The 25,292-nt window shown below is 36.5% G+C and overlaps 1 protein-coding gene across 2 annotated transcripts in view; it reads left to right on the top strand.

Annotated features, from left to right (window-relative positions):
- The first annotated feature begins 11,190 nt into the window (after positions 1–11,190).
- The window catches only part of LOC117022428 (transmembrane protease serine 11A-like), a 48,674-nt gene continuing 34,572 nt past the window's right edge, over positions 11,191–25,292 (top strand). Inside the window, exons 1-2 of one of the 2 annotated variants that reach the window (XM_033106482.1) lie at positions 11,191–11,301; positions 25,137–25,258. In XM_033106482.1, the coding sequence (XP_032962373.1) occupies positions 11,294–11,301; positions 25,137–25,258 (130 nt within the window). In that variant the 5' untranslated portion in view covers positions 11,191–11,293. Of the gene's footprint in view, positions 11,306–25,136; positions 25,259–25,292 lie in introns of both variants that reach the window. The other variant, XM_033106483.1, reaches the window with a different exon arrangement.

The following is a 25,292-nucleotide window of genomic DNA, read 5'->3' as shown; positions in this document are numbered from 1 at the left end:
CCTACTCTTCCTTTGTAAGAGATTAGGGCCTCTTGGTAACAGGCTCTCATAGTTAGCCTTTACCTGATTGTAAATCACCCTCAGTGCCTCCTTATCCCTGGGCAGGGCAACACTGTAACTTAGCAGTAACCACCAAATGCACTATCTTTGTAGGCACTTCTCATTTTTCAACTGCTTGGACCGTCATACCTGTACTGATATCCCATATACCAGAAAGTTTTTCCAGGTTACTGCTGGTAAAATCTTTAGCAATTAGGCTATCAACTTATGTCAAGGATTTTCTGTGCCCTGCATACCACTAAGGATGGTGTCCTCTTTACCTAATAGGCAGTAAAGTGAGTTAGTCCTAAATTTTCTCGTATCACACCATCCGATCTCAAGGGGGGATTTGAGTTGAAAGAGATTTATTAGAAGAAATTTATGTGAAGAAAATGGAACATGTGGTGGAAGAGTCAAAAAGAACCTTCCGAATGCACTTCAGGCCTGACTCTTGTGCAGTAAGGAGGGAAAGAAGAAGAGTTAGATAGGAATAGTGTCACATGGCAGTACAGTTCCAAGAAAATTTGGCCAGGCCTATGAGGACTCCTCAAGTCAAAATCACCCATCAGAGAAGTCCCAAATCTCCCAGAAATGTTAACAACCCTGCTGAGCTTCTCCTGGTCATAGGCGGGGAGAAGCCTGTAGGAGGCATGGCCACGATGTGAGTGCAGCGGTGGGCTCAGACCACAGCAGCTGGGGCCACCTGTCACTTATATTCTTCAAAGCTGGAGATCTGAGAGGCACATTTCCATCATCATCACAACCATGGATCCCTGCCTAAACTATGCACAATAGTAGACTCCAGAAATGGAATAGAGACATGAGTGAGAAGGAAAAAAACTTAATGGAAGTTTGTTTTTGCAACTCAGGATAAGGAATAGATTGTTAAAGCAAAGCATAGAGAGTATTAACTGTGAGGCAAAAAAATTAAATATACATTTGACTATTCACTGTTTCTGTTAGGTAAACAATATCCATAGAATGTAAGAGGTATTTAAGATGTCTAAAACTGAAAAGGTAGTGATACTAGAATATATAAAATATTCCTGCAAATCAAAAGAAAAGAACAGTCTCAGTAAAAACATGGGCAAAAGATATGAAAAAGCAGTCTGCAGGAAAAAAACCCCAAAGGTAGCAAGCATGTAGAACAAATGCTCAAATAACTAGCATTAAGGGAAATACAATTAAAATAAAAGTAAGTCATCACTTTATACCAAATAATTAAGTGGAATAATGTCAAGTGTAGGCAGGATGTAGACTTAGACTGCTGGTGTCAACAGCCAATTTCAGTTAAATTATTCAGGATAAAGAATAGATTGTTAAAGCAAAACGCAGAGAATATCAACTGTAAGGCAAAAGAATAAAAAATACATTTGTCTATTCACTGCTTCTGTTAGGTAAATAATACCCACATAATGTAAAAATGTATGTAATGTCATATGACCTCAAAATTCTAAAATTTCTCATACACAAACTCTTAAATGGTACCCCAGTACATTTTCTTCAGGTTAGATTAGCTGGAAAGTTTTAATTTTCCCATAAAATTTTAAGTGCAAACCAAAAATCAAGAACACAGGAATTTTTCATTTGATAGGAGTTTAGCTTGAGAATACGATACTTATGGCAGAAGGAAAAACACACATTCTTAAGTAATGCTGCCAGGCTTCACAGTCTTCAAAACAGTGACCTATCTCTACTTAATCGTTAAAGGAAGGGGTTTATCTCAGTTTGAATAAACTTCCCAAGGTTGTTAGAGTAAGCAGTAAACGATTAATCTCATATTCTATGCAAAATAACCAACACAGATTTCATCTTTCAGAGGTAAAGGCAGTAAAAAGAAAGATTTTGTACCTTAATTTTTCAATTTAAATGCATTATCATATTTATAATAAATGCTTGTAACTAATTGCACTAACCAGAAACTTTGAAATAAGTACATTCACACATCCCCTTCCTTTTGTTCTATTTAATTAAAAATATGGACAATCTGATAGCTCTGCCTAGATATTCCTAGATTGGTATCCAAGCCTTGCCCTTTCTTTTGCATTGAATAGGATAAACAGTCTCCTCCAACAGCCTCTAGGACAACAGTGTTCAAAGGAGCATCTCTCAAGAGAATGAGAGATGCTGAGTAAGTGTGATTCCAGGTATGCTCTGCTTACTTCAGCCAGAACTGCTTCAATGTGATGTGTTTCATGTATTTAGTTTCAGCATAAAATTCAGCTAGAACAAATGGCTCCACTGCTTCATCCACCCCCACCCCAAATAACTGCTGTAACTCATTATTTCAGGGAGACATTTGTTATATTTTGTGACCCAGTTCAATAGAAACAGGAAGCGAGGTGGGGTAGAGATTCTTGATTAAATGGGATTAAATGATTAAATTTTCAAAAGAATCAATGCAGGTCATGACAGTTCAGTGGATGTGGGAGACCCAGGAATGGATGGGGGTGGGGCGGAATTAGAGAACAGTATTTTATTTGAATATATTGAATTTGAGGTGTCAGAAAGAAATTCACATAGAACTACTCCAGGAGCTAGTCCTTTAATGCAGAAGAATTATAACAAATCTATAAAGAGATCAGTGGGTCAAATGCATAGGTGATATTTGAAATCTGTGGTGGATTAGAAAACATAGGAGAGAACCTTCATGATATTTAATTTGGCAATGATTTCTTGGATATGATAACAAAAGAAGAGGCAACAAAAGAAAAAAATAGATAAATTGAACTGCATCAAAATTTAAAATTTGCCTGCTTTGGAGAACACTATCACGAGGATGAAAAGGCAATTCATGCAACGGAAGAAAACATTTCCAGATTATATGTCTGATAAGGAATTAATAGCCAGAATATATAAAGAACTTCTACAACTCAACAACTGAAAAACAAACACCCAAGTTAAAAACAAAAATGGGCAAAGTACTTGAACAGACAGTTCTCCAAAGAAAATATACAAATAGCAACAAGCACATGATACAATTCTCAACATCACTAGTCATTAGTGAAATGTAAATTAAAACCACAATGCACATTAGGATAGAAAATAAATCTTGGCAGAGATGTGGAGAAATTAGAACCCTTGTACATTCCCAGATGGGAATGTAAAATGGTGTGACTGCCATGGAAATGGAATGGCAGTGTCTTAGTTCATTCTGGTTACCATAACAAAAATACCATGGACTGGATGGCTTAAACAACAAAACATTTATTACTCACAGTTATGGAGTCTGGGAAGTATGAGATCAGGGCGCCAATGGATTCAGTGTCAGGTGAGAGACTGCTTTGTGGTTCATAGATGACCATCATCTTGCTGTGATCACACCTGGCAGAAGAGACAAGAAGCTGTTCGAGGTCTCCTTTAAAAGGGCACTAATTCCATTCATGAGGGCGCCATGCTCATGACCTAATCACCTCCCAAAGGCCCCACCTCCTACCGTATTTCCCCGAAAATAAGACCTAACCAGAAAATAAGCCCCAGCATGATTTTTCAGGATGCTCGGAATATAAGCCCTACCCCAAAAATAAGATTGTCAGCCAGACGGATGCATTTCGTACGGACTATTGAATTATAAAATAATAATATTAATATATAATTAAATATAAATAAATAATATTATTGACAGTAATACTTAAAATAAATGACAATATAAATTATAATTAAGTATTTGTAAATACCCAAGCGGGCGCCTTTGGACGAGAGGTAAATGCCTATGCAAACAGATGAACTCGAGACTTATTTCCGAATGACCAATTGGAGTACAGACACAATGCATGAATAACGTGCGCACTTGATAATGAATGGACGTGGTTTTGTCTAATATGAATCTTCATAATTCAATATGTCATGTGTTGTAACGGACTTAATGGATTCATGTGAAATAAAGAAACGTTTTCTGAATTTTGGTGCAATTGTTCGTCACTTTTGTGCGGACCTTCATTCTTAACTGTCATCATTTTTGTTGCCACTTCTGTCTCGCAAGTCTTCAATTAACACTTGATTTAATGGTAGGTTTAAAGGGAATAATATTTTGAACCCCCGGACAAGATGAGTGCAAAAAGAAAGACCTATTCCCTTGAGTACAAGAAAGGAATCATGGAGGATTCGCAGGGCAAGAATCTTACAGCTTTCTGCAAAAAGAAGAAGTTGAATCTCTGAATGGTCTGAAAATGGCGAGCAGAGTATGATAACCTCAGTCAACAGGTGGATGAGGGAAATGCTAAGAAGCACAAGTATGGATCAGGTCGGCAACCATTATTTCCTGAGCCGGAAGACATCACCTGTGAATGGATTGCTGACAGGAGAGCAAAGGCTTTGGTTGTGCACAGGGCTGATATTCAAGCATTTGCCCTTGTAATGGCACCACAGTTAGAAATATTCCCAGAAGAACTCAAAGCATCACAGCACTGGCTGGATGGCTTCCTTCAGTGATATGAACTGTCTCTAACAAGATTGACAACACTGTTCAAGCTGGAAGATACTGAAGTTATTAAACATGCACTTGCATTCAAGTCTTTTGTTGATGGCATCGACTTTTCTAAATACCAACTGTTCAACATGATTGCTATGAATGAAACTGCATTGTTTATGGGCCAAGGATCTCAAACGACAATTGATCAGAGGGGTGCCTCGTCAAACTACATTCCCTCCACTGGTTACAAAAGTGCATGTGTTACCTGTATTTTGGCAATTCGTCTGGATGGAAAGAAAGCCCCACCTCTAATCATCACTAACGGCAAGAAAGATAAGGTTGAATGTGTTTCAGGCATTTATGTTCTTGAAATCAAAAAAGCCTGTTGCACTTAAGCAGTTATAAGGAAGTGGGTCGATTTAATTCTGCCACTTGTTTTGCGAGGTGGCCAAAGAGGTCTGCTAGTCTGGGATTCAGCCAGCACTCACCGCACTAAAGATATGAAGAACTTCCTTGCAGAGAGAAGAATAGATCAAATAATGATTCCCACAGAAATGACTGCCTATCTCCAGACTCTTGATATTTCAATAAACAAGCCATTCAAGGACCATTTGCGCACGGAAATCAATGACTACATTGAAATAGAATGGAGAGAAATCAGCCTAGCCTAGCCTATAAGAGGTTGTGACGTGGGTGAAGAATTCATGAGATAAAATCACTGACAGCTGTGTTGCCAATGCACTTTGAGCAGGCTACGTGGACAAGAAGTGTTCATTTAAGGAGATGTCTATTGCTGGACATGAAAGATTGGGGCCAATGGTTCTACAGGAAATGGAGTCACAAGAAATTCAAGCCAGAATTTGGGGTTTGGAGAGTTATGATGATGTTCCAGAAGAAGATGACATGATTGTATTTGAATAAATGTAGATTTCTGTACATGAATAAATGAATACATGTAGATTGCTGTACATGAAAAAAATAAGACATCCCCTGAAAATAAGACCTAATGAGTCTTTTGGAGCAAAAATTAGTATAAGACATGGTCTTATTTTCAGGGAGTAATACCATCACATTGGGGGTTAGGATTTCAACATAAATTTTGAAGAGACATATTCAGTCCAACACAGGTAGTTCCTCAAAACATTAACCCTAGATAACCATATGAAACAATAATTCTACTGGGTAGCTATCTAAAAGAATTGAAGGCAGGGACAAATAGATATTTTTACAACCATGTTCATAGCAGCTTTATTCTCAATAGCCCAAAGGTGGAAGCAACTCAAGACACCATGAACAGATGAATGGATACACAATATTTGAATATTATTCTGCCTTAGAAAAGGAAATTCAGACACACGCAATATGGGTGAACCTTGAGAACCTAAGTGAAATAAGCCAGTCACAAAAAAGACATACTGTATGATTATACTTATATAAGATACCTATAAGTTACCTAGAATAGATAAATTAATAGAGACAGATAATAGAATGGTGGTTGACAGGGACTGGAGGAAGGGGGAAATTGGGAGTGAATGTGTAATGAGTACAGAGTTTCAGTTCGGAAAGATGAAGAAATCCTAAAGATGGATGATGGTGATAGTTGCAGAACAATGTGAATGTACTTAATGCTAAAGAACTATACACTTAAAATGGTTAAAATGGTAAATTTTGTGATGTGTATATTTTACCACAATTTAAAAAAGAGACAGAAAATGAAGGGATGCAAAGAAAATAGAAAAGACAGCCATGTCAAGACTGAGGCAGAAACTAGAGTTTCCAGATACAAGCCAAGAAACTCTTGGAGCCGCCAGAACTAGAAGAGGCAAGTAAGGATTTTTCTTAGAGCCTCTGAAGGGAGTGGAACCCTCCTGACACCTTAATTTCAGACTTCTAGTCTCCTGAACTGTGAACGAAAAAATTTCTGTGTTTCAAGCCACTAAGATGGGGTAATTTGTTAGAGCAGACTCAGGAACCTTTCACACTGATGTATGAAGCATGGTTATTGATTGGCTAAGAGTGAGAGTGGAAAAAGTAGCTGAAGGGGTTTGAGGAGAGGTGGTGAGATATTGTCCAGGAGTATGGGAAAGTGAATGGGCTGGAAACATGAAATGATTGCCTATAGCATTAGGAGCTACTTTAGGATCATGAACACAAATTTAAAATTATATCAATAAGTTTGGGTGGCTTTCTACAGTCCTTTTTAATCTGCACACAGGTACAGGTGATGGATCATGGAAACTTGGATATATCCAAGGTTTTCTTTCATCCAGAGAGTACAAAGTGGGGCCGGCCCGGTGGCTCAGGTAGTTGGAGCTCTGTGCTCCTAACGCCGAAGGCTGTCAGTTAGATTCCCACATGGGCCAGTGGGCTCTCAACCACAAGGTTGCTGCTTCGATTCCTTGACTCCTGCAAGGGATGGTGGGCTCCGCCCCCTGCAACTAAGATTGAACATGACATCTTGAGCTGAGCTGCTGCTGAGCTCCCAGATGGTTCAGTTGGTTGGAGCACGTCCTCTCAACCACAAGGTTGCTGGTTCAACTCCCACAAGGGATGGTGGGCTGTCACCCCTGCAACTAACAACGGCAACTGGATCTGGAGCTGAGCTGCACCCTCCACAACTAAGATTGAAAGGACAACAACTTGACTTGGAAAAAGTCCTGGAAGTACACACTGTTCCCTAATAAAGTCCTGTTCCCCTTTCCCAATAAAATCTTTTTTTTTTTTTTAAAAAAAAAGAGAGTACAAAGTGAAAGAGAAGCAAAGGAATTGACGATATATATAAAGAAGTGATTTTAACAATTGTCTTTTTGTTCAACTGCTCTAATGTCTAAGTGCCTAAAACATACCCTGGCACATCATAGGAACTGAGCAAATATCTGTTTAATGAGTTATTGAATGGCAGGATATTTAACATATTAGGTTCCTCTGAAATAAACATAACACAATAGAGTCTGAGCTACTATGTGCCATGACTCCTAAGGTATGTGACAATTTCCACCTGTTCCTTTCCAACATGACATCACCTGTTTGTCACCTGATATTGGTTTTGTAATTTCCCCTTAGCAGAGAGAGGGCAAAAATATCAGTTGAAGAAAAGTATTCATAGAAATATCTCATATCTCCCTCAAGGAAAGTATGTTGCTATTGTCTCATGATATACTCCTTATGCACTGTAATAGTTTTCATCATACTAGCACCTTAATAGGAGGCAACAGCAAAGCAGTAGCATGCCAATTTAAATTATACTGACAAACTTTTTAGCACTTCAGTATTTTCTGTGAGAAATTCCAACTTTAAAAGTACAGGTTTGGATATGAACAACTGTATGCAGTTCTCTTTGTTACGGTGAATTATTGAGAGCTACTCCAGTAGATGCCTGAAGTGAAACAAAAATAATTCCACCCATATTAAAAATGTGATTGTTGACAATCATAATAGTTCACATCTTTGTTTCCATCACATTAGGGAAATTAGGTTGGGACATGGTAGCTATTTGAGGTGGTACAACATAAAATATAGACTAGAACAGTTGCCAAGGACTGGTACTCCCCACTTCCAATTCCAGTATCTGCTAGTACCAGGGAAAAAAATTAAACTATTTTTTGAGGGCCAGCTTTGTATCAAGCACCATTCATACAGTAGACCTAATTGATAAAGATCAGGGCTTTCGGAGTCAGAGATATCTGGGTGGTGGGGGAATGACATCTCTGCCACTTTCAGATGTAAGATTAGGTAAATTATTTAATATCTGTGAGCCTCAGTTTCTATTTCTATAAAATGGGGTTAATTCCTACCCCAAAATGTTGTTGTGAAGTATTAAGATACTTCATGTAAAGCAATGTCTGAACTTTGATAAGTACTGTTTATTTGTAATTATTATAATCTCATTTAATGATTTTTCTATTTCAGTTATATATTTGTATCAAGGCATGATTTACATTCATCAAAATTCATGCTTTTTAGTGACTACTTCTATGAATTTTGACACACACATACAGTCTTATAACTATCACAAAATATAGAACATTTTCATTATCCCCAAAACTCCCTTGTAGTGAATGCCTCCTTGCCAACACCAGACTTTGGCAACTCTGGTCTGTTTTTGTCCTTATAAGCTTTGCCTTTTCTAGAATATCATATTAATGGAATCATGCAATTTGTAGCCTTTTAAGTCTGGCTTCTTTTACTCGGCATAATGCCTTTGAGGTAATCTCATTTAATTTGCACAAACATTACTATTCTCAGAGGAGGAAAATTACATTCAGATAGTTAGTAACTTACTCAAAGTTGTAGTTAGTGAAAAATAGAAATTTGGTTTCACTTTTATTTGCCTCCAAGTTGTATGTTTCTTGTTCGCTATGCCATATCACCTTCTGTTAGCTTATTAAACATCCACTACCAATTCTGGAATTTACCTTCATAGTCAGCCATTTAGTCCTCTACCCTCCTTTAAACAAAGACCAGGAAGCTAAAAAGACAGACGAAATCAGGGTGACTAGAAGAGTTCTAAGCAAACTTTCTGCCATGTTCTGTCATACTAACATTCAGTGCAATAACTATTTTCTTAATAGAGTTCACGATTCAGTTCTTGTAGAGAGCATTTTACATGTTCTCTTTCACTTAATTTCTACAAGTCTGGAAAGCTATTATTAATTCCACGTACAGAGGAGGAAGTTAAGGTACAGAAGGGCCAAGCAGGTATGGGGGAGCCAGGATTTACAGACAGGTGCATTTCCCTCCAAAGCCTCGGCTCAGTCTGCCAGTCCTTCTGCCACCTACAATGGAAGTTGCCATTTAGTACCAGAGAGTGTGCTAGGCAGTTTTACATACATTAAACCATTTAATTCTCACAAAAATCCTGCACATAAATGGTATCAGCTCATTTCATATAGGAGGAAATTGAGGTTCAAAAAGTATCCTGTCCAAGTTCACATAACTACCAAGAAGTCAGAATTCCATTGTAAGTCCATGCCTCCTTTTACTATTCCATGAAGCACTGTATCCAGAAAAAAGGAGGGAAAATATGGAAGGGAAGGAAAGGGGAAGGAAAGGGAAAGGAAAGGAAAGGAAAGGAAAGGAAAGGAAAGGAAAGGAAAGGAAAGGAAAGGAAAGGAAAGGAAAGGAAAGGAAAGCAAAGGAAAGCAAAGGGAAGAATGTGACTATTTGTGTTCCTTCCTTGTATAGTTCAATTGAATGATTTTCACTAAGAGTTTTTTTGTTGTTGTTGCTGTTACAGTAGCTAAGAAAATATATGCAAATAAAGTAAGGCGTCCTAATAGCATTAACTAATATTTCTGTAGTGCCTCCATTGCACGAGGCACTAATCAAAGTATTTTACATATGTTAACACATTTACATTTCAAAAAAACCCTGCAAGCTAGTCACTAGTATTATTCCTATATTACAGACGTGGAAACTGCTAAGATTTGAACCCTGGCATTATGATTCTAGAGAGTCTATCCACTTGAAGCACTATGTGGTACTAACACTATTACAAATGTACTTTCCCTAAGTAGTAGAAGCAATGACTGCTGAAAACCTTTATCTAAAGTAGTGTTTCCCTTTAAATGGGTATCATTTAGTTGTAAGATTATAATCAGGGCTAAATACTAAGTATATTCATACTTCATCTAGCTATCAAAAAGAATAAGGTAGATATGTGTTTTCCAACATAGATCTTCAAAATATTAAGTGTAAAAAAACCCAACTATACAAGGATGTGTATGATACTGTTTAATTAATATTCATGTATGCTTTTCTATAGATATAAGGATGTATGTGTAAATACTTAGTATGTTCTATAAAAAGATGGACCTTAATAACACTAGTTGCTTCAGAGAAGGAAAGGAACCAAAATTAGGACATGATCAAACAAAGCTAGCTTCAATCTCATTCCTAATGTTTCAATAAGCACAAAGAGCAGATATTTATGTTATTTTTGTAAAATTGAAAAATTATTGAAAATATATTTGTTTTTCTGATATTCTCTTCTTGTTTTTTTTCATTCTGATAAATCTATCTCTGTCTGTCCTTCTCTCTCTCTCTCTCTATATATATATATAGATATATATATCTATATAGATATATATATCTATATTCTCATCTATATCTATATATCTAATATCTATATATAGAGAGAAACAACATAATATATATGTAATATATATATAGCGAGAGAGAGAGAAACAACATAATGTATATGTAATATATATAATAAATACAAGTTGTAATATATATTTATTACATTAAGTCATTTTGGGAAAAATCTGATTTGATATAAATCTGTTTTTATGTACTCTTAGAAGTAGGTATTTTTAAAAGAGAAATAATTATGTATTAATAAATTCATTATACCTGTGATACATGGAGATAGCTGTTTTTCAACAAAACATTTAAAGAGTATTTCTTGAGTTATATTATGAATATAGATTTTAAGAATATCTGATTGTTTTTATTGAAAATATTTATGTGAAGGTTTCTATAAAATAGCTGTATACCTACTAAAAATCTTCTTTAAACTCTTAATCCTAGTACATTCCTCAGGTATTTCTCATTTAAATCCTTGCAACCAGTTTCTTCTTCAACAAAATTAGTCAATACCAAAAAAAAAAAAAAAAAAAAAACTATTTTGCTTTCTTGTTGGGACTATGCTGTGTCTTTGAGCTGGTTGAAGCTTCTCTGTTCAGACTTGTTGAACTAGTTTCATTTCAACTACTTGTAATTTATTTCCTTATTTCTTCCAGCTGTAGATCTTTAATATATTTAGAGATGTCATACAGTTGATTAGAAAGTCAAGTTCAGTGGGTGCACACTTCCAAGATTATATCCTTTCTCCTGTAGATCATGTGTCGGTAAGTTCAGTTTTATTTTGTAAATGGCTTGTTTACTCTACTGTCTGTCAGTGGCTAGAGTCCTGGCTTGTTGGGGGAACTGCCTGTGTGGTATCCTCAGTGGATTCAGTCTGCATTGGATTTTGTGAGATTTCTAGAATTATTATAGCAGCCGGATTAATTAATCCCTGTATTTGTAATCAGTGTTTTTGTGTTAAAAAAAAAGATCATTGTAACTATTATTTCATATTGCCAAGTTCAACAGTTGGGATTTTAGAAGTTAATGAAAAAGTATATTACATTGCGTTCTGACTGATTCTGATTTGGGGTGGGAAGAGAAAGACTTTTTAAAAGACTTTTTTAAAAAAGTCTCCTTTCAGCAGTCTGACTAAATTTAGCTTCTATAGCACTTTCCATTTAGCTGCTTTCCTTGTGCCTTACAGTCAGCTCTAGGAACTAATGCAAATGGGGAGGTCAATAGCTGCAGAGGTCCCTACCTGACTTCATCATAGAAATCTCAGGACTACTTGCAGGGAGAAAAGAAATAGAAGATTCAGACTAGGGAAAACATGTCTACTCTCTAAAAAAATTTTTCTATTAAATATTAAAGAAAACTGAATTATTTCAAGTTTTGTTTTTTCAAATGGGGTTTGCTACATGCAAAAGTGGGAGAGGGAGTGTAAGATTCTTTGGCATAACTTTATATACAACTAAAATAGTGAGTTTAAACATGCATGATGACAGTAATATTTTACCATTGCTTATATGTATGCCATTTTGAAAACATTTTTACATATGTTATTTGGTTTAACAATCAAACATTCTTATAAGATCAGTAGAACAGGTATTTATTAGCTCCCATTTTAAAGTGAGAAATCTGAGGGAAACAAATTAATGGGCCTCGTCAAATCTACAGAGCTGTATGATGACAGAATCCGAGAGCTAAAGTCCACAACGCCTTAAGTCCAGTCTTCCTGGACTCTTTCAGACTCTCCAGATGGCAAGGATTCTACCTGGCGGATTTCAGAGATGAGAATTTGACAATAAATGAGCCACTAAGCTAGTGAACTTCACTGGGTTTCCTTCACCAGTAATAAAATACGTGTTTGTATCCGCCCTTTAGTGAGCACATAGTAATTGCCAAAGGGTCTCTGAGACCCTTAGAAAGGGTCTATAATGTTTCACACATAATTGGCACTCCACAAATATTTTTTGAACAAATGAATGAGTAAACAAATGTAAATGTCTAGCATTATTGCTTATTTATTAAAATTCATTGAATTTGAAAATGCATATTCCATGTTTATGGAAATCATGATATTGTAAAGCAATAATTCCAAACTTTCATGTTTCACATTCCCCAAAATTATTCTTTTAAAAATATGAACTTACATGATTATAGACATTAAATGCATATTTTCTAATGTTGAGGTGTTTATAGGAAATGTTTTCAGTTTAAGGGAAGTAAATTACAGGAATAATATTGGAGAGCAACGCTCTTGTTCAGAACATCCATGAGTTTTCTTGATAAAGAAAGGGACAGTGGGAAACACTGAAAGTTTATGGTTCCTTTAAAGTAAATTCATGAAACACTAATCCAGGATTTAGAGGATTTACGGGAGATGGCAGGTCACACTAACAGGCAAATTTAAGGATTAAGGCAAAGCAACTGCTTAATTCCAGGTACCCCCTACTTTTCAAAAGTTCGTGTTACGGCCACATCGCTTTTACAAAAGATTTACATTAGTACTTGTTTTTGTTAACCAAAAGAAATCCAAAGAGGATTTTTGCTTTTACAAAAACAGGCAAAAAAGCGAAAAGGGCGCTTAGTGTCTGTTTTGCAGTGAGCCATTACAGAGGCAGTCTGGCACCCCAGGCAGGGAGGCTAGCACTGTCAGCCTCACTCTACTTATCATATTATTCCTGTTCTTACTATATATTTGTGGTTTTATGTATTATTTGGTATGATTTGGTAGGTTATTTTTTGGATATGGGAATGCTCAAATTTTTTTACATATCAATTCACTGTAATTGTGTCTTCGCTTTCGCAACCAGTCCGTCTTCGAAACCATTTCGGCATGCGAAAGGTTTCACAGGAATTCTCTACTTCTGGAGAATGCGGGAGACATGTACTATGACAACCCTATGTCTCACACTAATTTTACAGTGTGCTCTATAGTCATATTGCCCATTCTTCTCCATTAACAAGAAATACAATGTAGAAGCCTTGTCAAAATATATCTGGTTCATATCTTTGCTGTTTCCCTTATACTGAACATTGAATCTCTTCTCAATGGGTTTAATGACCCTCTTCTTTACATTTCAGAGATAGTCTTTAGTGTTTGGACTTTGCTCTGAATATCCATCTTCATTTGCCTTGAGTAATATCCATACCCCTACTTTTCTCTATAAATTTGTTAACTGGGTGAATCTCTCATTTAAAATCTCAATTATTTCTCTTATAAAAGATAAAATACCAAATGACTTCTTCATCTGAGACTGTTGTCCTTTTCCCAGAAGTTTGCATCTTTCTCTTCCTATAGCTCATTATTTTTGGCATTGTTCAATAAAGCAAAAATTAGGTTCCTCCTCTTCATTATCATCCGTTAGAGAAAAAGACAGTCCTGGGAAAGTCTTTGTAAACATTCACGTTTTACATTTTAATTTCATTCTCAATACTCATTGTAACCAACTTGTTAATTTGCCAAGTCCATTTTCTAGTATATCCATGTTTCTTACTGATTACAAAACTTTGTCTAACTTATCAATTAAATTTTACTTTTTGTTAGTTTTCAGCAAACTCATAGAGTTTCTATGTGCCATGTACACGCTACATTATAATAACGCATTTAATTTGCCCAATAGTCCTATGATTAGGTACTATTATTATCTCCATTTTAGAGATGAAAAAGTAACTAGCCCTGTATCATCACAGGCTAATGAGTGGAAGAGTTGGGATTTGAGGTAGTGTGGAATCAGAGCTTAACTATTACGATATTCTGCTTTTCCTTTTTTAAAAATAATTTTCAAGAGAAAATAACTTTTATTTAAAATTCAAGTAAAAGATTCATAGTGCTAGTCACTGAGTAGCCCACAAAGCTGTGGCAACAGTTACATGAGATTACCCATATGAGAACTCCTGACCCAGAGAGGGAATTTGATATATGCTACAGTCCTTTATTATTCATTTCATTGCCTCACATATCTGGGTAGTTTTTATTATCACTATTTTAAGGTGGGAAAACTGAAATTCAGAGAGGTCTCATAAATTTTTCAAGATACATAATAAGAAGTTACAAGCAGGGACTGAAGCCAAACTCTTCTGACCCTAAAGGCAGGGTCATATCTGCAACAGCAGGATGCCTAGAGAAGATGTGTCCATAAAGGTGAAGACTTAGAGGAATTTTTTTAAGTCTTTGTCTCAGAAAAACTCTGTTTTCCTTGACTTTCACACTAGTACCACACTCTCAACACTTCTGACATCAGCTGTGTGGGGATTTTTTCCCCACATAATTCTCTAACACCAGCTGTCCTCCTATTCACATCAATCCTGACACTAGAGTTAGCACAGATCCCATAGGTCAAGGCTTAGTGCCATAAGACTGCCCTCGCTCCACTTCAGATGCCAGTCACAAGTCCAGGCTATTATCTGTATTTCTGAACAACTAGCTGTAAATCATAGGGTTTCACAATCCCCTTCTCTGATTTGATTAATTTGCTAGAGCAGCTCATACCATGTTGCCCCGAAAATAAGACCTAACTGAAAAATAAGCCCGAGCATGATTTTTCAGGATGACATTCCCTGAACATAAAAGCCCTAATGTGTCTTTTGGAGCAAAAATTAATAGAAGACCCGGTCTTTTTTTCAGGGAAACACAGTAGACTCAGGAAAAAAGTTTACCTACTAGATTAGCAGTTTACTACAAAGGATATTAAAAGACATGAGTGAAGAGCAAGATGAAGAGATAACATACAGAATCCAGAAGGATCCCAAATGCAGGAGCTTCTGTTTCTGTGGAGTTGGGGTACACCAATACATAAGCTCCCTGAACCCCATACTATTGGGATTTTTATGGAGGTTTCATCACATATGCACGAACGATTATTAAACAACCTTCAGCCCCTCTCCCCTTCCCAAAGGATGGGGGGAGCTGAAAATTCCAAGCTTCTAATCATGGCTTGGTCTTTCTGATGACTAGCACCCATCCTGAATCTATTCAGCATCCATCCCCAAGAGTTACCTCATCAAAACAAAAGATACCCTGTCACCTAGGAAATTCCAAGGGACTTAGGAGCTCTATGTCAGGAATGGGGTAGGGGTTGGCCAAAGACCAAACATCAAAACAAAAGATGCCGTAGCACTCTTATCACTTAAACAATTACAAGGGTTTTAGGAGTTCTGTGCCAGGAACCAGGGGCAGAGACCAATATATGCATTTTCTATTATTTCACAATCATTATCTCATTTTTGTTACCTTAATGGAAAATTGTTATTTGTGTTATTTTAAATATTTACAGAAAAGTAGTTTATAATACTTCATTATTTTTAATCACATGGTACAAATTGAGAAAAAATTATTATAGGTTGTACCCCAAGTTGCATGAGGGAAGAGGCCATGTCTTATTCACCCTTGCATCCCTAAGCCCAGTGTGATGCCTAGACTTAACAAAGACTCGATATAAGGCTGTGGAAAGGAAAACAGATGGATAAATGGACAATGGGTAGATAGCTGAATGGATAGACAGACAAATGAAAGGACAAATGAGGAATAAGAAATATTATAATAGCTGGTCAATTCTTAGAGGTACTTTGTTAGGACACATTTGTGGTGTGCAAGTCTCTGACCCACGCATTTGAATACAATTACTTTTTCATATAGGTATATTATCCCAGCCTGGGCCTTAACCTCCAATCTGATACATATTTTACAAACTTCAATAGGTGGGACTGTACCTTGTGTCAAAAGCATATTTGGGGGTAAAAGTACACCTCCATGGGGATAAAGCACATTCATGACAAATCCAGGGAAGATGTTCTCAATTCCCTTTAGTTAATGTTTTCCTCTTCCAGCCTCAAAATCCCCAGTTATGCTCCTTTTTGACCAGTATGCCCAATTTCCAACCCTTGGACCAAGGTAAAGGTATTTCCCTACATAGGTGAAGAAGTGGAGTCTTGTCTTTTCTGGAGTCCTCATTTTCCTTCTCTGAGTCTCCTAAATTCAGCTCAGCCTGAATCTCTTCATCATTTTCCACAAAAAATTTTCTTTGGTTGGGACTTACAGAGGAATTTATTCAATTTTGCACTACCTTCTTTATCCCACCCCTCATTCACACCCATATCTGGGAGTTAGGTACAGAAAGAGTATCAGAAGTTTTGTTTCTTCTTTTTTTTAAAACCTCCTGACAACGAGGCACTCCATGGAGCACCACAGTGGTGTAAATACACCCAGAGCCATGTTTTCAAACTGTTCAGTGGAACATCAGAATCCCACAAGATATTTATCAATATGGTGATTTTAAAAAAAAGTACATTTGGAAAACTTTTATTTCAATCCAATTTAATAAATAGTACTCAAGTATCTACTAAGATGCAGATGATGTATAAGCACTGGGGTTGTATCAGTGAACAGAGTATTTATAAAACCAAGATGGAAATGCTGCTCTCCTTTATCCCTATTTGAAATTAGCAAAGGCTCTAAGATTTTTAGAAGTGAGGATCCTATTTAACTTTATTTAACTCATTTTTTCCAAACTTCGTTGAATATGGGAAACCTCTCTTTCCCCTGCTATCTGGGAATACTTATTGAGAAATGCCTCAGTGCTATCTATGACTTCTTCACTCTCTTCAAGATCTTGCCCACTTAGGGGTATGTGTACATATAACACCTCAAGTAATAAAACATATAGAGAACATGTGGAAGTATGGGGAAAAAGTGTCAAATAAAAGCCTTCAAAATTTACAAACAACCCCAAATATGATCATTAAATTTCCAAGTACGGGCCTGCTTCCCAGACCTCCTTCCCTCCTCCTTCTTGTCAGATGACCTCTGCCATTGTTATGGGAGCCTCTGTGGGGAACGGGAGAAGGGAATCCTAACTTTTTGAGAATTCGTGAGAATTCAAAGCCAGTGGAAAGGAAGAAGATGTGAAAGCAAAAACACATTCAAGACAACCACAACAAAGACGGGTGGCCTCTCTAATCAGTAAAACCACCTCTATCTTCAGTTCATAAAACTCTTTACTTGCTTTTATTTTTATTTTCTTTATGTTTTAATCTCAATTACTCAATTTCACATCTTCCATCAGGCTTTACATATTTATTTTTTTTAAATGTTTTATTTTTCAATTACAGTTGACAATACAATATTATATGGGTTTCAGGTGTACAACACAGTGACTAGGCATTTATATAACTTACGAAGTGATTACCCTGATAAATTTAGTACCCATCTGACACCATACATAGTTATTACAATATTATTGACTATATTCCCAATGATATACTTTATCCCTACGACTATTTTCTGAATTTGTTTGTAGCTCTTAATCCCTTTCCCCTTCTCTACCCATTCCCCCAACACCTCTCCCATGTGGCAATCACCAAAATGTTCTCTGTATCATAAGTCTGTTTCTGTTTTGTTTGTTTTGTTTTATTAGATTCCACGTATGAGTAAAACAATATGGTATTTGTCTTTTGCTGTCTCATTTATTTCACTCAGTATAATGCCCTCTAGATCCATGTATGTTTTTATAGATGGCAAGATTTCATTCTTTTTTATGGCTGAGTAATATTCCGTTGTATATACGTACCATTTCTTCTTTATCCACTTATCGATTGATGCAAACTTAGATTGCTCCCATATCTTGGCTGTTGTAAATAATGCTGCAACAAACATATAGATGCGTAAGTCTTTTTGAATTAGTGTTTTGGGTTTCTTCAGATAAAAACCCAGAAGTGGAATTACTGGGTCCTATTGTATCCTGTTATAGCCTTTGTTTTAAAGTCTGTTTTGTCTGGTGTAAGTATTGCTACCCCAGAGTTTTTTCCCTTCCATTTTCATAAAATACCTTTTTCCATCCCTTTACTTTCATTTTGTGTGTGTCTTTCTATCTGAACTGAGTCTCTTGTAGATAGCTTATGCAAGGATCTTGTTTTCTTATCCATTCAGCCATCCGATATCTTTTTAATTAATCCATTTACATTTAAAGTAACTGTTGATAAACTTGTAGTTATTGCCATTTCATTATTCAAATTTTTGATTCTCCTCCTCCTCCTCCTCTGCCTCCTCTTCCTGCTTCTCCTTCTCCTTCTCCTCTTCCTTCTCCTAAAAGTCCCTTTAACATTTCTTATAACACTGATTTAGTGGTGATTAACTCCTTTAGCTTTTTCTTGTCTGGGAAGTTCTTTATCTCACTTTTGATTCTATCCATCCTTCAATTATAAATGATAGTTTTGCTGGGTAGAATAATCTTGGTTGTAGTTCCTTACTTTTCATCACTTTAAATATTTCCTGCCAATACCTTCTGGTCTGCACAGTTTCTATTGAGAAATCAGCTGACAGTATTTTGGGAGCTCCCTTGTTAGTAACTAACTGCTTTTCTCTTGCTGCTTTTAAGGTTCTCTGTCTTTAACCTTTGGCATTTTAATTATGATATGTCTTGGTGTGAGCCTCTTTGGGTTCATCTTGTTTGGAACTCTCTGTGCTTTATGGGCTTGTACGTCTATTTCCTTCACCAGGTTAGGTAAGTTTTTTGTCATTACTACTTCAAAAAGTTATCAATTCCTTGCTTTTTCTCTTCTTCTTCTGGTACTCCTATAATGCAAATGTTGGTATATTTGATTTATACCAGAGTCCCCTTAAACTATCCTTATTTTTTTTAGATTCTTTTTCTTTTTGCTGCTCTGATTGGATGTTTTCTTTATTTTATTTATATTTTCTTTCTTTTTTTATTTTTGTTTTGTGTTTTTTTCTCTCCCTCTTTTTGTGATTGGGTGTTTTGTGTTACCTTATCTTCCAAATTGCTGATTCAGTCCTCTGCTTCATCTAATCTACTGTTGATTCCCTCTAATGTATTCTTCATTTCAGTTATTGTATTCTTCATTTCTGTCTGGTTCCTTTTTATATTTTCTATCTCCATTTTTACCTTTCCTATCCTTTGTTAAATTTATCACTGAGCATCCATATAACCATTGCTTTGAACTCTGCACTTGGTAGATTGCTTGTATCCATTTTATTTAGTTTTTTATCTGGAGTTTTGTTCTGTTCTTTCATTTGGGACACGTTTCTTTGTCTCCCAATTTTGACTGCATCCTTCTGTTTGTTTTTATATATTAGGTAAAGCTGTTATATCTCCTGGTCTCGGTAGAGAGGCTTTGTGTAGTAGATACCCTGTGAGTCCCAGTAACACAGTCTCCCAGGTCACCTGAGTCAGGTGTTCCAGGTATGTCTGTGTGTGAGTTGTGTGTGCTCTCCTGTTGTAGTTGAGCCTTGGTTGCTGTTTGCATATCAATGGAAGGGACTGACACTTGGGCAGATTGGTTGTGACTACAGTGGAGGAGTTGTTGTGCAGGGGCTGGCCCTGTGGAGCAGGAATCACCTTAGCAGATTCTGGTGCCTGCCTAATCTTCCCTTTCTGTGTATCATTTGTGGAGGTATTTGGGTGGCACTCCAGTCTGGTCTGAAGCCGGACAGGTACACTGGTTCTGGGGCCTGTTGGGAGGGGTTGTGGCGTAGACCAAGTCAGCCACTGACTCTATCCTACCCAGGGCGTTTGGTATAAGCTATAAAGTGATCTGCAGATGGTTGCCACTTGCGCTGGGCTTGGAGGTGCCTGGGAGAGATTAAGCTGTGATCAGAAGCCAGCTGATGCTAGGGCTGTGCTTGGGGCAGCTCAGCAAGAGATACTGGGCACACCAAGGCCAGATGCTGGTTGTTTGGTGTTTGTGAACCTTTGAGAAATTTTAGGAAAGTCCACAACATGAGCTAAGACAACCATTTGTTTGGAAAAGCAACAGGAAGCAGCCTGGGTAGTTAGGTGGGGCAGGGTCTCAGGAAATCACCAGGGCAAGGCAAATGGTATAAGCCAGGTTGGTGGAGACTCAGATATGGCACCTGCTTATGTGTACAGGCTGTGTGATGGGAAGGTTCAACAAAGGAACAATGGCTTCTAACAGCATTTTTGTCTGGCAGAAAGCTGACCCTTCATCCCTCACCCTGAGCCAGACAATTCAGTTCCTCTTTGTATGTCCCTGGCACATTCAGGGCTGCTGCTCCAATGTTGGAGCTCAGAGCAAGTGAGTCTGTCAGCGAGTAAGTCCATGCATGGGCCCTTCAAGAGGAACACCTGAGACTCCTTCAGCCACCTGGCTCACTAAGCTATAATCTCCACTAGTTTTCACAGCCAGAAGGTATGGGGACTTCTCTTCCCAGTACTGGAACCCTGGCTGGGGACCCTTCACTCCTCCAGGGGTACTCTGCAAATGAAATATCCCTCCTGATTTTTAATTGCCGCACATGGGTTTGGAACCAGCCCTGTTCTGTGTCTAAGCTAAAGCCTTCACTTGTTTTTTATGCTGTTTGAAATTTCACACATTATTTATTTGGGTTAACAGGAAGCCTGTTCTGAAAATGGAAAAAAATCACTCTCAAAAGGAAGTTTGATATCATATAGAAAAATAGGCTTCTGAGTCCTAGTGGCCAAGTTAGGTTACAACTCTGCATACTGGCAAATTAATTGAGTAAGTTATTTGCCAGTAAAATAAAAATAAATAATTCTACTAACGAGTGTTTAGAGGATGAAATGTAACAATATATCAACAATTCCTACAAAGTCAGTATTTACTATATAGCAGTTCTTACTACTTTTAATATTAAAGAGCTATTCTAAAATAGTCACAGAGTATCCAGACAGTATTCAGATATTCAGACATTCACATATGTGAGTATTCAGATATTCACATATCAGAGTATATTAGGTCAACACAAAAGGTTTCTGTTCTATAACAAATGACTGATTTCAGTGGCTCAAAGAATGATGATTTTCATCAGTGGAAGGAGAGTTTGGCACTCTGGTTCTATAAAAACTTTCCTCAAAGGATGGGCACCAGGCTAGGAAAAGAGAAGTAAAGTTTTTTGCACCAAATGGCTCCCAGGAATTCAATGCATTTAATACCTTTGTTCAGTTACAATAAGAGTTAAGTAGAGTTCTGGGTATGCCTGGGAAGCTAACCAACAATTTCTTTTTAAATCAAATAGTATATTTTAATCTTCAAAGACTGTCCATGAAGATTTATGGAAACATAATCCATCTGTAAATGGGCATTTGTAAAATAATCACATGTACCTACATTTGTATAATGATAACATGTACCTACAAGAAAGCAGAAAAATAATCCTGACAAAGGAAAGACTTGGAGCTCATAGCTAAAATTATAAAGGACATGTGGTTGACTGTGGAGTGAGCCAAAGTTGAGCCTTTACGGAAGGCCTTTCTAGAAAAAGGAGATCCATGTGGAGTAGGGGGTCCATAATGTCTTTTCTAACTGAAGTCATCTTTGAACTCACATATATAGAAGTCAGCTTAGGACTGGTTACTGAAGAAATAAATATCCCAACTCTGAACATTAACAATTCATACTGCTCTAAATATTCTCCTCTCAGTCTGCAAGACTGCAGAAAGCAAACTCACAAAAATATTCAAATTATTACCATGTTTTCATTGACAACATTTTTGGAAAAATCATTATCATGAATACCCTGAATAATCAAGCTTAATGAAGGTGTAATGGATATGATAAATTGGATTTCATGCAGATAACAGGTTGTGTTACTCTGAATAAGTATCCTCTGTACTTGCCCTTTCCCTAAAAGAATGCAGAGTGGCAATTAGGTCATGATGAGGAATTACTTTTAGCTTTCTTCCCATTTTAAATTCCAAGAGTTCACCTTGTATTCCTCAAAATTATTACTTGAATAAAATATCCCTTAGTCTTCTAATTGTATGCTTAACATAGAATTATGTTTTAATGAAATAGTTCTCCACCACCCCCACTATAATTAGAGACGATTTTAAATCTCACATGCTTTTTCTGAAGGCTATTGATTTCTGTCCATTTTCATAAAAGTCATATTTTAAATTGTGATAAATTTCTAAGATGGTGCCCAATATTCCCATCCCTTGGTGTACACATTCCTTCTCCCAGTTATTCAAACACTAATCTAGGTGCTGCTGTGAAGGGATTTTGCAAATATAATGAAGGTCTCAAATCAGTTGGCTTTAAAAAGGGGAGATTATCTTGATGTGCCTAACACAATCAAGTGACACCTTAAAAAAGGATAAGGCTCTACCTGGAGAGAGATTCAGGATGTGTGAGAGATTTGATGGGAGGGAGATTCACCATGGACCACTCCTGGCTTTGAGGATGGAGTAAGCCACATGGCAAGAAGACAGATTTCAAATTTCATAAATCACTAGCCTTACTCCTGTGTGTGTGTGTGTGTGTGTGTGTGTGTGTGTGTGTGTGTGTGTGTGTTTGAATAACTTGGAGACAAACTGATAAGATTCTCTGAAGAGACGAATGGTCAAAAAATTAAGAATAAATGAACGAGAGACTAAATGAATAAATAATAAATCTATGTAAGAATTAAAATGTAATCAATGGAGAGGGAGTCTAGCATTGAGAAAAAAACTAGTGTCCTAGCAGTTAGAAGACGCGAGTGTGAGATGAATGCTGGTTCTATTATATTGGAGAAGTCACTTAATCATCTCAGGGCCTCAGTTTTCTCATCTGGAAAGTGTGTTAAGCTATACTAAATAGCTTCTAAGTTCGCATTCTGAGTTTAAGTTTTAAGCCATTTAAGAGTAATGTCATTCCCCATGGACTTTCTGCTTTTAGCTTCTAGCACCTAGCTCTTATCCATCAGAGGACACATGCCTTTCCACAGCCAGTTGTCTACATTCTTTATAATCAGTTGATGCACATATTGTCAATATTTTCCATACCAAACATAATTTATTGTTTATAGCAAAACTACCACCTTCTTAATTATTTGGTCCAAATAGTTTGTGTTTTTCATTCTAGCATTTATATATGTGTGTGTGTGCGTGTGTGTGTGTGTGTGTGTATGTATATATACATATATATGCATATATATTTATACTTTTACATACATATATTACATACACATATTATATATATACATATTTATATGTAACATATATATTATTCAAAGGAAAATTTTTCTGTAAATCAATCATTATTTATTAAAAGTCTACTTAGTGAAAGTATTGCACTAAATCTTGAAGAAAATATGAAAAATGCCTTTTGCCCCAGAGAATTTGGCTTATCAATATACACATGAGAAGACAAATTCTAATGAAACAAATAAATAAAGTGGACCACAATGGCAAATTGTAGAGAAGGAACATGAGAAAATGAATTAGAGGACCCAGGCCATTTTAAGCTGCTTGACTATAACAAATCAGGTATTCTCTCTCTCAGCCTCTGTTATTTCCTGTAAGGTTGGTATAATACCTGCCTGACTCTCATGGATTTATAAAATTCTTGCTCTGTACCAGCCATTAGGTTTTAATGATAACAAGATGAACAAGACTGGTCCAGCCCATTGAGGAGTTCACAGTTAAGTATAGGTTAATATATATGGAAAAAAAATATTTGATACAATGTGATTAACACTACAGTGAGCATAAGGTGCTGCAGTAAAAGGGGATTTATTTTATACTCCTAAATTGTGAAAATTTCCTCTAATCCTGATGTGATGCAGTATAAAATATAAAACATTACTTCTGAAGTATTCTTGCCAAATGAATTTACCCAAAATCTAATCAAGTCTTTAGATCTAAATTTAAGCTTACAGGAAATGAGGGGGATAGAAGAACAAGTTAAAACATAGCACAAGAAAGCATTCAAACTAGCACAGAAAATGGGACATTCTGAAGGAAAACTGACTTGATCTCTTCAACAAGTCAAGTTTATTTAAAAATAAAAAGGAAGCAGAATTCTTTTAAATTAAAAGAGACTTAAAAGACATAACAACTAAGGTGCTATGTGGTCCTTAATTATGTCCTGGTTTGTAGAAACCATCTGTAAATATAACAGGGACAATAGAAGAAATTTCACGATGGAATGGTTGCTAGAAGATAGAGGAATATTGTTAACGTTTTAGGAGTGTTATAGTGTTGTGGTTATGTTGGAAATATCATAATTGTTTATAATGATTTGGTGAAAGGTCATGCTATCTTACTTCACATTAAAATATAGTAGCAAAAATGAATGAAGCAAAATGTTAACAGCATGATGAATGTTAACAGCAAAAATGTTAATTGATAAAGTGATGTGATAAATATAGGTGTGTTTTATAATACCATTCTTTTTGAATTTTTGTGTCTGAAAATTTTTATAATAAAGTTAAAAATGAAAGTTAAGTAAATGAGATCACAGATTTGAAATCACTTTGTAAATTCTAAAAGAATAGACAGATAAAAGAGATTTTTTTTAAAAAAAAAAAATAAAGTGTTGAAGAAAGAAGGAATGAATGGTCCTTTTTCAAGCGCATGATTTACTTTGGACCACACTGCTAAGAGGAGTCAGGACTGGCCACTACATGGAGCCACAAAATGCCTCTAGACATATAAGCCAGGAGCAATATCACAGATTCTCAGGTCCTGATTTTTTTAACACCTCCCCTTACACCAAGATGACCTTGAGCAAAAGTGAAGACAAATGTCTTCTTGCTGGGAAAGGTAGGCTAAAGCAACTTGCTCTTATCCAAAGAGAACCAGAAAGGCTGAACTGTTACAACATGAGAGTAACTGGTAAGTTTTTCCTTTTGCAGAGAAGTAGGATTTGGTACCCGAAGCAGAGGTTTGAAACTATGGATGATCGCCCTTTTCATTGCGTTATTACTGACGATAGTGGCAGTGACCATTGGTCTTCTGGCTCACTTCTTAGTCTCTGGTAGGTAAAATGGGATTTCACTTAGTCTGATTTC

Source organism: Rhinolophus ferrumequinum, chromosome 5, assembly GCF_004115265.2.
Source record: "Rhinolophus ferrumequinum isolate MPI-CBG mRhiFer1 chromosome 5, mRhiFer1_v1.p, whole genome shotgun sequence".
NCBI classification, from domain to species: Eukaryota; Metazoa; Chordata; class Mammalia; order Chiroptera; family Rhinolophidae; genus Rhinolophus; species Rhinolophus ferrumequinum.
Note: the sequence above shows the minus strand (reverse complement) of the source record. Positions and strands in the feature narration are given on the sequence as shown.